Source organism: Theobroma cacao, chromosome 1 (genome assembly GCF_000208745.1).
Source record: "Theobroma cacao cultivar B97-61/B2 chromosome 1, Criollo_cocoa_genome_V2, whole genome shotgun sequence".
Lineage (NCBI taxonomy): Eukaryota > Viridiplantae > Streptophyta > Magnoliopsida > Malvales > Malvaceae > Theobroma > Theobroma cacao.
The window spans coordinates 19107252-19121493 of NC_030850.1; the positions used below are offsets into that span (position 1 = coordinate 19107252).

The 14242-nt window shown below is 32.6% G+C and overlaps 1 protein-coding gene across 4 annotated transcripts; it reads right to left on the reverse strand.

The window, feature by feature from the left end:
- LOC18612869 (DDT domain-containing protein DDB_G0282237) lies at positions 1222-11622 on the reverse strand. Of its 4 annotated transcripts, XM_007049839.2 has the most exons (12): positions 11469-11622; positions 10460-10587; positions 9907-10127; positions 4968-5413; positions 4805-4886; positions 4127-4473; positions 3512-3954; positions 3123-3291; positions 2876-3037; positions 2708-2796; positions 1624-1746; positions 1222-1451 (listed from the first exon to the last, which is right to left on the reverse strand). In XM_007049839.2, exons 2-12 carry the CDS (start codon positions 10570-10572, stop codon positions 1436-1438), a joined length of 2211 nt encoding a protein of 736 aa, XP_007049901.2. In that variant the 5' UTR covers positions 10573-10587; positions 11469-11622; the 3' UTR covers positions 1222-1435. The 4 variants fall into 4 exon arrangements, with proteins under 4 accessions (XP_007049901.2, XP_017979722.1, XP_017979716.1 ...); XM_018124233.1 differs by having other exon boundaries at positions 1222-1746; positions 4974-5413; XM_018124227.1 differs by having other exon boundaries at positions 1222-1746.

Below are 14242 nucleotides of genomic sequence, written 5' to 3' on the forward strand. Positions count from 1 at the left end.
ATTTGTAATTTAAATATAACATTAAATTAGTTTTTTTTTGACGAAATTAAGAATAAAATGACTAAAATATCTCATATTTTATTAAATTAATATTCATAATAAAAAATAAATTTAAAATTTTTTAAAATAAAATTAATAGCATTGACTAGAAAAATAATGAAAATAAATACATGATAGTTAAACTTTGTAAAAGCATAATTGTCAAATAGATCTTTAAATATATAAAAAAATTATTTAAATCTAAAATCTATATACATTTAAATAAATTTTTATATTTTTATTTTAAATAAAATAAAATTTTAATTATTCATTTTTTTTCTCGTTTTTCTTTCTTTATAACCCTTTCTCTCCTAACTATTTAAAAAATAAAAGAGAGATCAATTTTCATGTTCTTTCCAAAGCTCAATTTCTTCGTCTTGTTGTCGAATCCATAACGAAAGAGTTTGATCCGACTAATAGTCGTCACAACATTAATTGGATCAAATCCGACCCTTCCCCATCACCAGCCAGTCCCTAATTGACAAGAGGCGAGCAGAAGAAGAGAGCAGAAAAAAAAAATAGTAGCAGGAAAATAAAATAAAGAACATAAGAAAGCAAAAAAATTCAGGACACTTTTCTTATTTTTTAATATATTTAACAAAATATTGTAATTTGAAAAACAAAATAATTGTTTTATCTTTTGTTTATACTTTTCAAATATAATATTAATTATTAAATTTAAAAATAAGATAAAATAATTTTAAATAAATAGAGAAAATACACACTGATGTACGCGTGTTTATCACGTCTCAAACATGTGTAGTCCATCGACACTTGACACCAAACTTAACAAAAATGCCAACACAAGAAACTTTTCATTACAAAGTTAATTTAAATTTTGAAAATCAATAAATTACTTTATGAGATATAAAACCAAAATGATATGCCCAGATCACAAACATAATTTACAGTTAGGCTCTACTTAAGTTTGTACGTTATTTCACTTTTAAGTCAAAGCATTGATGCCGATTTAAGTTGGGCCAAGTTAGCATTAATTTGGTTTCGCGGCTTTCTGAATTTCAATTTATTGAGTTCCCAAAAAATAAAACAGAGTTCTGTAGAGAGTAAAACGAGCCTTTAGAGTCAGGTCCTACCGCGTTTGAGAGTTTGACAACATGTCCAAGACTAAGAGCCATCATCTAGTGGTGAGGGAGGGCGAGAAAGCCATGCTGCACACAGTCATTACCTTTCCATACAAACATAAATCTCCACCAAAAATGCAACGAGTTGATCAGAAATTTCTACGCAGATGATAACGCAATTAAAGAATGTCAAGCCGATGTCATTTACAAAATTGAGGGTCAAGCATGAGTAGATGCTTGTCAACTAATAAGAGGAATGGATCAAAAAACAGCTCCATCCCAGTTCCTCCACATCCTTCTTCGGCCAACTACAACTATCCATCCTTCCACCTTCCATCAAAATGTAAGCAGGCACTTAAATCAACTTTAAATTCCTACTCTCCTGTGTTTACTTTCAAAGTAAGTGACAACTATGTAGAGCGCCTGATTTCAATTAAATGAAAGTCTGATCTCTGATATCAAACTCGAATCAAATTAATCTTCTTTCCACTTGTTCACATACCTGAGGAAAGCATTAGCAGGGTTTTCCCTTGGGGGCGCACGTACACGAGTCGATCTTCGAAGCACAGCCTCTTCCAAGGCAATCTTGTGAGCCAAATCCTTTGATCTCTTTTGGAGTTCCAAGCTGCATTAGACATAAAAAAAAAAATCCAGTTTTACAACATCAATGAAGTAAAGCAGTGTAAGGAATGTCAGTATTTGCAGTTAATGTTAAAAAACTTGCACCCAAAATATATATGAGAAACTGTTAAAAGTATTATAGGTCTGAGCACACAAAGGAGTTATATCTTTCTTCATTGTAATTTTACTTATTGCCAATTGCAGCATCACACTGGCGCCATGTCAATGGTGCACAATGCTAGAAGGCTTGCAAGGATCAAGCACAAGTCAAAAATCCCTTAATGAATGTGACAGCTGAAGTCAAATGATAGCATCATACCACTTACAAAATAGCAGCACTACAGCATCACTCTCTTAATTATCACCATCTGATAGCAAACAGTTCAATGAACTGCTGAAAGTTTATAATTTATACATCATTTATTCACTTTATTCTAAAAGAAACGAAGTTAGTATCATAAAAAATGAACTGCTGAAAGTTTGTAATTTATCCATCATTTATTCACTTTATTCTAAAAGAAACCAACTTAGTATCATAAAAAACATGCATGTTGTTATGATCCTAATATTTATAGGATCTCCAAATAAGATAAAGCTTAGATGGAGCACTCCAGTCAGGGGATATAGTGCCATGAGCTCATGTCCATGTTTAATGAAGATAACAATAGCATAGACATAACAATATAATAGAATGACAGAAACAAAGATAAACTTGTGCCGAAAGGTTAAAAACCAAAGTTCACAATCCCAAAGCAACAATTAAAATAATAATAACAATAATAACAACAACAACAAAGTTTCAGGCCTCATCATTAATATAAAAGGAAATTGGCCAGTAATTGTGAGGGGAAGAAACGTTACTAAAACCAAAGAGCAATAGTAACATAAAATAGTTTCTAAAACAGGGTGTATTAAAGGAGTTCAAGTGCATTTGCTCTACAAGGACAACTAGAAGACCCTCTCACCATATCTTGCCGTAGAATTTTTCCAGCTGAATCTGAAGAGCTCTCTCTCTCTCACCCTTACGGTTCAGCGAGCCTATCAGTGCATCAACCTGTCCATTAAATATTGGTTAAAACTTAGGGAAGCATTCAAAAGGAATAGCATGTATAGAACCCATTCAAATACGATACCTCTTCTTTGGTACTATAATAGCCCCACTGCTTGGTATCAGAACTCTCAATAAATATCCTCCCATCTCGCCTAAACCACCAATACCTGTTATAGTCCCTGTCTTTACCTAAGGGACTAGTTCGAATGCTTCGTTTCTCCATCTCACGTTCAAAATATTCCCTCTGTTATATAAATAACGTTAACGAAAGAGAAACAAAACAAAACATAAAAATCACATCAAATAAGGAGTAAGGAGATGGACTGAACCCTCTGTTCCCTCTTTTCTTTACTCTTCCTCTCCTCTGCTTCCTTTTTATCACCACTTAGCTGTTTCTGTGCTTCCTTCTCACATGAATTTGTTACATTTTCTGCTTGGACTTTTGGATCCACATTTTGCTTCTCCTCTGTTTTCATTGATGGACAGTCCAATTGCCTCCTGCCGCAGTTAAAAAAGAAAAAAACTTTTTCTTCAAACTAAACATAACTTAGTGATGCACCTGACCATTTGGCTCAATGGTAGGTGCATGAACCCCCTGCTCAAAGAACTAGCCTTGAGTTCCCCCTTTACCCCAAAACTGTACTTGATGAAAAGGAAAAAAGAAAGGGATTAACTTCTTAGTAATAAATCCATGTATATTGAAATGAGCAATCCACACCTATTATAAAATGCATTGCTTTGCTGAGAGGAAATAACCTCTTCCACCATATCTCCGGTCTCTATGATGGGATTTCCATTTTCTGCAATATGTGGATTGCTTCCTGTGCTCTCCAGACTATTTTCCTTCACTAATCCATCAGCAACAGATTCACCTTTCAACTGTTCTTTTTCTTCTCTTCTCTTTCTAGCATATTCCAAAGCTTCCCCTCTTCGTATGGCTCCAAGCATCTGTCGCTGTTCAATATGCTCATCCAACTTCCCCCTAATAAGATCTGTTTCAAGGGCATGACTAACCAATTCACGCAAGACCCATAATTTAGCATTAGCGTCCAGAAGGCCATAATGCCCCCTCTTTATAGTGGTCATAGAAGAGCTTAATTCAGTAATGTTGATCATTTCCAAGAAATCACAGACATAATCTGTCCACGTGATGAGTGAAATCTGAAATAAAAGCAGTCAGAAGGCAAACATCCAGCAACATCATAATGGGGCATGAGCAAGGGAAGTTCCACATGGGAGGAAAATAAAGAAATTTTCAAGCTGCAAAGAAAAAACAAGTTCATGTGGGCACAGGTATTAAATGCAAAATAAATTTCAGCAGTGAGATTCTGACCTTAGGCTTTCGCTTTCTCTTCTGTAAAGCAAATGAATATTCACCGTCGTCTTTTATAAGTAACCGAAGAAGAGCTGAATGTGTTTCAGCGATGAGAACCAAATTACTATCCTTGTGACAAATAGCATTTTCAAAATCTTCAAGAGAGAATGGCCATAAATGCAGCAGCCTACTAAATGAAGAACAAAAATCCCAAACCATCAAAAGATCACCAGTACAATCTATTGGAACATTGAAATCCCTTGAAGGAGAAGGGTGATCAGTAAAAAGAGGATCATCAGGACCAGGCTGCACCAACAGATCATCAATTGGATATTTGACAGGTTCTTCCTTAGGCTGATTATTTTCTGTAAATTGAAGTTAGAACCAAGAATCAGAACAAGTGAAAAACAACATGGTGGTACTCAAATGCCTGCGGAAAGCACGTATAATTCTCGCCAAACCCCCAAACCCCAAACCTCAACCTCCAAACCCTTCCCCCCTAAGAGAGAGAGAGAGAGAGAGAGAGAGAGAGAACCCACAAGAAGAAGAAGTAAAAGCAAGAGGAAAAATGCACAAACAGAATAATTGAAAATCCTAGAGCAATAATTTCCATAACTGAATACAAGATACTTTGAAAAGAGCAATCATGTTTAACTTGCACTAAAAATAGCTTTAAATTTTAAAACTTTGACCTACCATCCTTACTGTTCTTCACTGCATCAGACTTCCCAGTTTCTACTTTCTTCCTTTTGGATTTCCCAGATTCGTCATTTACTTCCTGGATATCAAAAAATATGAGCTAAACATATTATCATAAAATGACATTCGCAAACTGATTACCATAAACCTGTAAAATTACCCCAACATTTTTTCCATTTCCATTTCCATTTTTCCTTTTCTTCATTTTGGCAACAAGTTGTCCATCTTGAAAGAAAAATCTGCTACGCAACTCCTGCGGAGGGTCAGTTGAGATACCATGTTTCTGTGCTAGTTTCTCATGAATCACCCAAGGAATACTTCGGCATGTGGACTCCCGAATAAAAGACTTCAAAATATTTCTGCTAAAGGGTGTTTTCTTCCATACCAGATCTTCACCAAGTACTATTGAATTTTCCGTTATTTTCTTATTTTTGTCAACCCATGCCACCTCATATTGTATTTTTTCAACACCATTCTCCACAACTTTTAACACTTTGCATGGATACAGACTACCATCCTTCCTTCCATACAAATTAGCACCCACAAACAAATCCTTCTGCAATTTTTTAGCTATTACATCAGCAAGATCTCTCAATGACAGCATACCTGCCAAAGCCACAGGTTATTAAATAGTGTTGCACAAGCATAGCTAAATCAAGGTTAAGGGAAAACTGGAAATGAGGACTAAAAATTAAAGAGGGATGGAAAACACTAAAAACTGAAAATACAAACAGAAGCAAAATTGCCGAAAGCTAAAAGAAAGTTTTGTAACAGCTATGCATAAAGCTCTTTCTTTCCTTTTTCCCCTTTTATATGACAGCCAAATATTTTCCTGTTCTCCCCAACATAAAATTAAGATCCCCTACACATTCATGACATGTCCACAATCATCTCATAAGCTCTGGATTACTTTTAGTACCACTCATTCACAAGCCTCTACCACTCAGTTTGTTTCAGTACTGATAATGTTATGGGCACATACAAAATATCCAGCAATAACAGATGCAAATCATGTGTATATACCCTAAATCATGCATCGAGAATATGTCTATAGATCCTGTGTAAGAGAATTGTATAATCCAAAAATCATTTAAAATTCAATAAAGACAGTATAATAAAAAATGAATCAAGAAAATCTATTCCCATGGTTTTATTGCAGCATTTTGCCATTGATGAGAAGCTTGTAAAAGGCAAAAGATATTTGGTTGTAGTATATGCCATCAATGTAGTTCTTATAACTCATAATAGTCCAGTGCTTATTTGAAACTTCCACAAATTAATAGAATATGACCAACTGAAGTTGTCTTACAGATTATCAGCTTTAGTATATCTACTGTTTTAAAAATTATGGTGCAGTATTTTAAATTCAGTGCAGTACATCAGATCGTCCTCACCTGAAATGTAATAGCAGCCCCAACAAGTTATCTCATACCTTTTATGAATGATACAACATTTGCATCATGACAACCATTATCAAATCCTGTGTCTTTTTATTCCACCCTTTTCTACCTTCTGGGACATAAGATGCTAGACACAACCCAAGCTAAAATTCCGTTTGAAAAAGGTCAATTAAAAGAAAACATAGAAGCATAAGAACCATAAGCCCCTTTCAAAAGCAAATTAAGCATCCACCGAAGATGAAATTACAACACAGTGCCATACAACCCATTTAATTGAAATCCAGCGCTCTGATATATAACCAGAAGACTATAAGCAATTTTAGCAATTATGGCAGTTGAGTAATTTTGCACAGTTGAGTTTTTCTAGCTGATTCGTTATAAATCTAGTAAACACTGTATTTATTTATTACTTAGGAATTTTTAGTTAGGGAATCTTCCTTATTATAGCTAGACTTTGAATTAACCTCACTATAACCAAGTCTTGATGAAAACAATCAGAGGAGGATGTTGAGGCTCAATTTGAATATTTTCTACAGAAACCTCCCAAAAATAAACTCATTCGGAGGGGTAGGGGTTAAGAAAATGATGAGTTAAATTGGTTGTGGATCTACAATACCTTAGAGGAATCATTCAGTCCACAGAGAAGGAATGTAAAGGAGGAATCATTCAGTTTACTGATTTAAAAGGACTACTGTGTACCCATCTCTTATGAGTGCTTGGATGGGGCTTTTTCAGAGAGATTCCATTTCAAAATGTGAGTTTTAATTTCATTCTTCATATACACCATTTGCCAAGTCAAATGGTGAACTTAATAAATCGCCAGCATTTGCACGGTTTATTATGAAGGGCCTCAAATTCAAACTTTAAATACAGGCTATACAGACAAATTTCATAATACACCTTGCTTTCTTTCCACATCACAACTGTTCGCCTTCTCTTGATCTGTGGCTCTCCTCTCAACCACCGTCTCTCCCATCACCATGTCCACCCTTACACACACACATACACTCTCTCTCTCTGTCTCTCTCTCTCTCTCTCTCTCTCTCTCTTTATTTTATATTTTGCTGGATTATTGTAATTTTTTCAAATATTTAGGATATTTTTAGTTTATTTTATATTAATTAGTACTTCACTTAATTTCCAAGTATTAGCTTATAGTTATAATTGGTATTTTGCATTTTATTAGGGTTTAGGTATTAGCTTATAAATATCCAAATTATTTTAGTTTCGATTACGCTTTGGATGATGAATATTGAAGATTTTGAGACATTGAATATAATTTTTTTTCTCCCTCTATTGATTCTTTTATAGTTTTCTCTCCTAGTTCTTCTATTCGTCCCCCAATTTCCCCTGCTTCTCCCTAATTGCTTCTCTCTATTTCTGATTTTCCCTCTAAGTTTTTATTATCATCATATTTTCCCAAACTTGCTCTTCATCACTGCCTTTCTTCTCATGGTTTTATGATTTTTTGTCTTTAGAATCAATTTTGATACTTGCAATCATGAGGTGTCATCAATTTGTGTCTTCATGATGCCAACAAAAACAATTTTGTTTTCCATTTGTTGATAATGGTATCAGATTTTAAATTTTTTACTCTGGGTTCTCTTTTATGGTTTCAGAGCTCATGCATTTTAAAATGCAAGCACTTCAAAATCCCTCATAATTTTCAAACCCCAAAAACCGTAGAGATTAAGGACTCACTCTCTTCTTTTTCTTCTTATTATTCTTTCTCTCATTTTCTTTCCATTTAATAACTTTTATCCAACTTGATATACCTTGAAAATCCTAATTTAAAATCCCAAACTTTGGTTTCAACCCTTAACCCCAAAATGCCAACAAATAGGAAAAAAGACCCTTGTTAACTTTCAAAGTTTTGGTATGTAAGCAAGAACATTGTAATTCTATTTTACAATATTTAGCTATTTGCAAACAGACAACAAAACAAATACTCCTATGCTAAGCCACAGTATATGTGAAACTCACAAAAGTTTGCAGTTTAAGGTGCTGATATCGCTGAAAGGAAAGAAACATTTTCTACCATCTAGCTAAACAGGAACCTTGAACAAAAACATCATGCCTTAATCTAGGTTTTATGCAAAGTAGAATGAATAAAGTTAATATCACAAAGCCAGCCACAACTTTGAAATATTTTTCTAAGACAGTTCTAAAGAAAAATATATAGCACCACTAAAGCATTTAATCCAACTGTCTCTTTAACACGTATTCAGGTTCACAAAACCTTTGAACAAAATCTCAAGCTCTCCAGTAAGCAAAAAAAAAGTCACTCCCCCCCCCCCCCCCCCCTGCCCACAGAAAAAAAAAAAAACTTAAGACCCTTCTCTCAACTGTTAATAACCAGACAATCATGAAACTTTTTATTATCATCCCACACAAAAAAAAGGCATTTTCCAATTTTACTTCTCATCAGAACTTCATTTTTGAACTGCACTGCCATAGCCATTGCTCTCTTTATAAAAGCTTCTAACATCTTAATCAAATCCTTAAACTCCTATTGGTTGTTAGAACTCCAATGTAATTTGTTCAATTAATTTGCAAATCATATACATATGAACAAGCATAGACATTATGAATCTAAGAGACAAAAACATACAGATAATGACTTGGATAACAAAACTGAATTAGTGTTTAAATGTTTCCAAGACAAAGAAACAAGGGCACACAGAAAAAGAAAAGTACAACAAAACCAGAAAAAAAAAGGAAATAAATGAATCAGCACTAAATGCATTTTTAAAACATGCAACCACATTTCTCTGTATCAATGTTTGAAACAATAATTAAAAAAGAAATGACAACAAAAAATACTACCAACGTCACTCCCAAAACTTTGTAGTCATTAATTCAAGTAATTAGAACCACTATTTGCAATGATAATCGTATAAAAGAAACCCATAAAAGAGTAAAAAAAAATAGCACTCTAATATCATTTATCAACTAACAAGGCTTTATAAAGAGAGTTTACAATATAAGAAAGCAACAATTTTACCCAACATTGAACTCATATACCTTTTATTATTTAGACAAAACTCACAAGAAACAACAAATGTCCACAGATATATCAATATTTCAAGAAATATATGCAACAATTCATCAGATCACCAATTACTAATAGCTCAAATTTAAGAGTCACATGCCATTTCAAAGCTTACATTTTTAAATGTCAAGGTCTAAAACAACTAGGATATTAAAATGAGAAACATTCTAAAAACTAAATCTAGTAAAAACTAAAAATTTCCAGGCCCGATTGATATTACAAAGAAATACATTAGTTAAAACTTATCTATACAGTAAATCCAAACAAATCCACAGAAGATGCATTCTGGTATGGATAAACTACTTGTTGCTACAAGATTGCCAAGTTGATTGCTGGGATCACTGAATGTCAAACCAATTTCACCTATGTGCTAAGGGGCCCAGGACTTCAATCAACTATGTGCTACCAATACAATCCACTTAAGTTGTAAAACACATTAAAAAAATCTGAATGGCTCAGGACTTAGATGTAACTCCAGAATCAGCTATGTATACCTCCAATTCCATGAATCTATTTATTAATTCACTAGAGGAATGTATTAAATATCATTTTACTATATAATATCCACTGCCATCAGTGACCTCATGAGGAAAAAATAAAAAGAACTACTAAAGCTTCAGTCAGCAAAGTGGTTAATTAGTTCTTACTAAATTGGATAATACACAACGCAGGTGCCACTAGCTCATTGGGTAGCTCTTGAACCTTTCGAGTCGCATGTTTTTCTGACACCAAAGCCTCTTCATAAGTCATGTTAGATTTTCCAGTATATTTGCACATCCAAACTCTCTGACGATAAAAATTTATCCGGTTCAGATACTCTCTGATCCATGTTAAGGAAACAAACATGCAATAACATCCCACCTGGCAGCTGACAAGCTTGGTAAAAGAAAAAAACTTAAGAGGAAAAAAAAAAGCGATATGTTTATCTTTAGTAAGTTTCTGGTCATTAAAAAAGAGAAAGCCTCCAGTCTTTATAGAGTACATACAGATAGAGTAGTGAGGGGTTAAGGAATCTAATAGAATTCACAAAGAGAAACTCAAAAAGCATGATATATTTTTTTTTCTTCTCAGTTGGGTAAGGCAGGAAGATTCAAACACCTTAAACTATGATTAGTTTTGCAAAAACCAGACAGAGGATATTATAAAACCCAAGAAACAATTATAATGATAATTTCTTTGAAGTACTTTAACTTAGGATACTGATAATCCCGAAAGATCTCTTTCGTGAATCGAACTTGGTATACAAGCTCATACGGTTCCAAATCCTTTGGTGGCTCTGCTAAACCAAAAGGCTTCCTCTTGAAGAAAGGCATTTTCCAAACTGCCTCCTGCAACAAATGAACCAAGAACTCGTTATAAGAGATATATGAGTGACTGTTGCCAAAGTCAACTGACACTCATGCACAATGCAGTAACAATAACAGCCAACACGATTTTTACTTTTCTCCATGGTAAAAGTACTTACCCTTAGATACAAAACAAATTTAGAATATGGTAAGTCCTAACCCTTGACCAAACACCCACAAATAATTTCAAACTAAAGTGTATCTTATTGTTTCGAAATAATTAAATGAAAAGCCTTAGGCAATGTTGCTCTCAAAATTTTCTTTAAAAAATTAAAAAATAATAATAATAAAAAGAAGAAAATGTTGTAAATCAGAATCTTCTATGATAACTAACAAAAGAAAAAATAAACATTCCTAATGATTTTGAATTACAAGCAATGCGGTGTGATGATGGAAATGTATCCCTGTAACTGCTAAGCCTTCAACTAAGCACCAAAATATTGCTCCATTTTTAATTGAAAACCAAAAACTTGGTTCAATTTTCAACTTTCTTTCATTCCTTTCTCTCAGAATCCAAACAGAACCATAAGAGAAAGCAAAAACACCCAACAACTTAAAAGTCAGAAACCCTAAAACTTACACCTCGCAGATTTAAAAAAAATTAAAAGTATTCAATGGGCACAAACACGAAGAAAGAAATTCCTTACCAAACAATGTAATCGGATGAGAAAATGCGCATTAAAAATCGATGAATCCCCAATCAAATCCAAAAGAAAAAATCGAAGAAAAAACAACAAAATCGCCCAGAATAGAACAAAAACTCAGATTCCCGCCACAACAAAAAATGAATAAATAGTAAAAAAATATTGCGTGCAAAAATCAGTCGAAAGTAACAAAGATAAAGTTAAAGATTGAGGACTTACAGGGAATGTAGTGAGCAATGCGGTCACCCGCTTTGAGTTTCTTGCGGGGTTTTTTTCTTTTTTTTGGTGTATTTTTAATACGTCGAAAGAGAACAGAAAGTTCTCACGTTTTCTCTTGCTACTCCCTCTCCCCGTCAGGGCCGTCCCTCGTCGTGGGAAATATTTATAGATATATATATATATATTTATATTTACTAATACGCCCCCGGTTTGCGGGATCCATTTTCTTTTTTCTTTTTTTTTATTTCAATGTTTATGTGTACGACGAATTTGTTTCCTGGACGTTATCACCTAATTTTAACGTTCATTAATTTTATAATTATAAATCTTCAACTCGAATTAAATTTTATTTATTTGAAATATTTTAAATAATTTTTATTTATTTATTATGAGTTAGAATTTTATAATTATATTTAATTTTTATTTATTTATTATGAGTTAAAATTTTATAATTATATTTAAACCATATCAGAATTCTACAACAACTTTCATGAAATCAAAATTTTATCTTTTTATATAATTAATTAAGTATTTATTTTAAAATTTATCATTTATCAAATTTTTTATTTTCTATTCAATCTACTGTTTTGTCCACTTCCTTTTCACCCTAGATGAAAATTCCTTCCAATGTACTCACCCATAACCTTTTTATGTTAGAATTGGCTATGTAAATCGAGTTTGGAGGATCGGTTCATGGACAACCTATGGCAACCACACATAGCAAAAATCTTTGTTATATTTCATTCAACATGTGATCATGTGATTATATGATAGTTAAAATTCTTTAAGATATTTAAATTTTATATAATATTTAAAATGACAACAAAAAATTTTAAGATGGACATGACATATTCTAGCATTAGATCAATCCTAATATCATCGTAGTCGTATTAGGCATTTTATCATGTATAACTATGCACCTCTCCATGATAGTTAACGTTTGGACGAAATAGTGTACTGTTGTTAAGCCACTGTTTCAGAATTTTATCAAGATGTGCCCACTTGGATCTAGGCCCAAAAGCTTTAGACTCGCACCGGCATAGGTCAGGCTTCTTAGAATTCTTTTAAAACAAATTTTTGCTTAAATCTCTTTAAAGAACGTATATGGATTGGATCTGGAAATTGGCTTTTCCTCGAGCTAAGTGTTGGTTTCAAGTGAGAGAAGGCGGTGAATAGTATTTTTAAAGGAAATTTCGAAGTTTTAAGTTTAAATGAAAGGAAAGTGAAGAATTGAGGTGACAAAAGTAAATGAAGAAGAAGAAGAGAGTTCATAAAGGTTGAGGGAAATGGACAATGTGAATTGTTTACAGTGGTTTAATTTTCTTTGATCTACATTTACCATCTTGACAATTTTTATCAAGGATTTTAAATATTAACTTTACTAAACTAGTGTAGCTCACAATCCCCATCACAAAGTGGGCTATCCCAAACTCAAAACCTCAAATTACAAACTCAAATAGTGTTTCCCACACCAATATCACGAGTTTACAACTCATAAAAATGTGTAATTGACCACTTCCCAAATCTAGATACACCAATATAGGTCAAATTCACAAGAACAGACAAGAATAAAGCATTATAATTTTAAAAACAATGATGAATTTAGGACGAAGGCAACTACCCCCATTCAAGTCTTAAAACAATTTGATAGTATAACAATAATATAATTCTTGAAAAAGTTTTTAAATTATTTAAAAAAATTTAAATGAATCTTTATTCTTCTATTACGTTTAATTAAGCCTTTAATATTTTATTTTGAGTTAAATAAATCATTTGATTAACAATTAACTAATTGGTGGCGTTTGATATTTTATAATGTAATGTGATTACAGGCAATGTGATTGCAAGCAAAATAACATTACAATATTGGGTATACAAGAAAAATAATGATTAAAATGCAGAGAAGAGAATATTACAGAGTTTAGTTTATAAGTACTTTACTGGGAATGTAATGTTAATTTTCAAAATTATCCCTATTTATAAAAATATAAATTTAATATACTTGTATTTTTTACTGTTAATTTTTATATAATATCATCTTTCAAATATACTTTTAATGTCATACATTTTATTTTATTTTTTATTATAATATTATATATTTTATTTTTATTTCTTTAGTATAATTTTTTATATTATATATTTTACTTTAATTTCTTTTACTTATATTATATAAATTTTAATTTCTTATATTTTAAATTCAAGTGTCTTAATTAGAATAGCTACCTGAACGGATAATGCCACAAAAGCATCTACATTATGAATTCTAACTACTATCCTATGCATTGATTGCTCCACTAGCCACTGATAGTTTTTTGTAACCATCTCTTCCAACAAATTATATGCTTCATTAATCGATTTAGACATCAAAGCTCTTTTCCGTTGTGGCATCAATGGTGGTTTGAACATGCCCACTCAAACCATTGTAGAAAGTTTGCACCTAAAGCCACTTTGGAAAACCATGATGAGGACAATGTCTAAGTAATTATTTGTATCTTTCTCGAGCTTCGTACAATGATTCTAAATCTTTCTACATGAATAATGTAATATCATTCCTCGTTTTTGTTGTCTTAGTCGGAGGAAAGAACTTAGTAAGAAACTTTTGAGCAAGATCATTTCATGTTGTTATTGAACTAGTGGGGAGCGCATTCAACCATGCTTTAACTTTTTCCCTTAATGAAAAAGAAAAAAGCCTCAAACGAATTACATCATCTGTGACACCATTATGTTTAAAAGTGTCACAAATCTCCAATAAGTTTGCTATATGGCCATTGGGA

Coding starts and splice junctions, on each gene's coding strand:
- LOC18612869 (XM_018124227.1), bottom strand. CDS start 10,572: ATGCCTTTCTTCAAGAGGAAGCCTTTTGGTTTAGCAGAGCCACCAAAG. Junction 10,128..10,459: donor GAGATCTTTCGGGATTATCA/GTATCCTAAGTT, acceptor CAAGCTTGTCAG/CTGCCAGGTGGGATGTTATT. Junction 4,887..4,967: donor GAAATGGAAAAAATGTTGGG/GTAATTTTACAG, acceptor TTTGATATCCAG/GAAGTAAATGACGAATCTGG.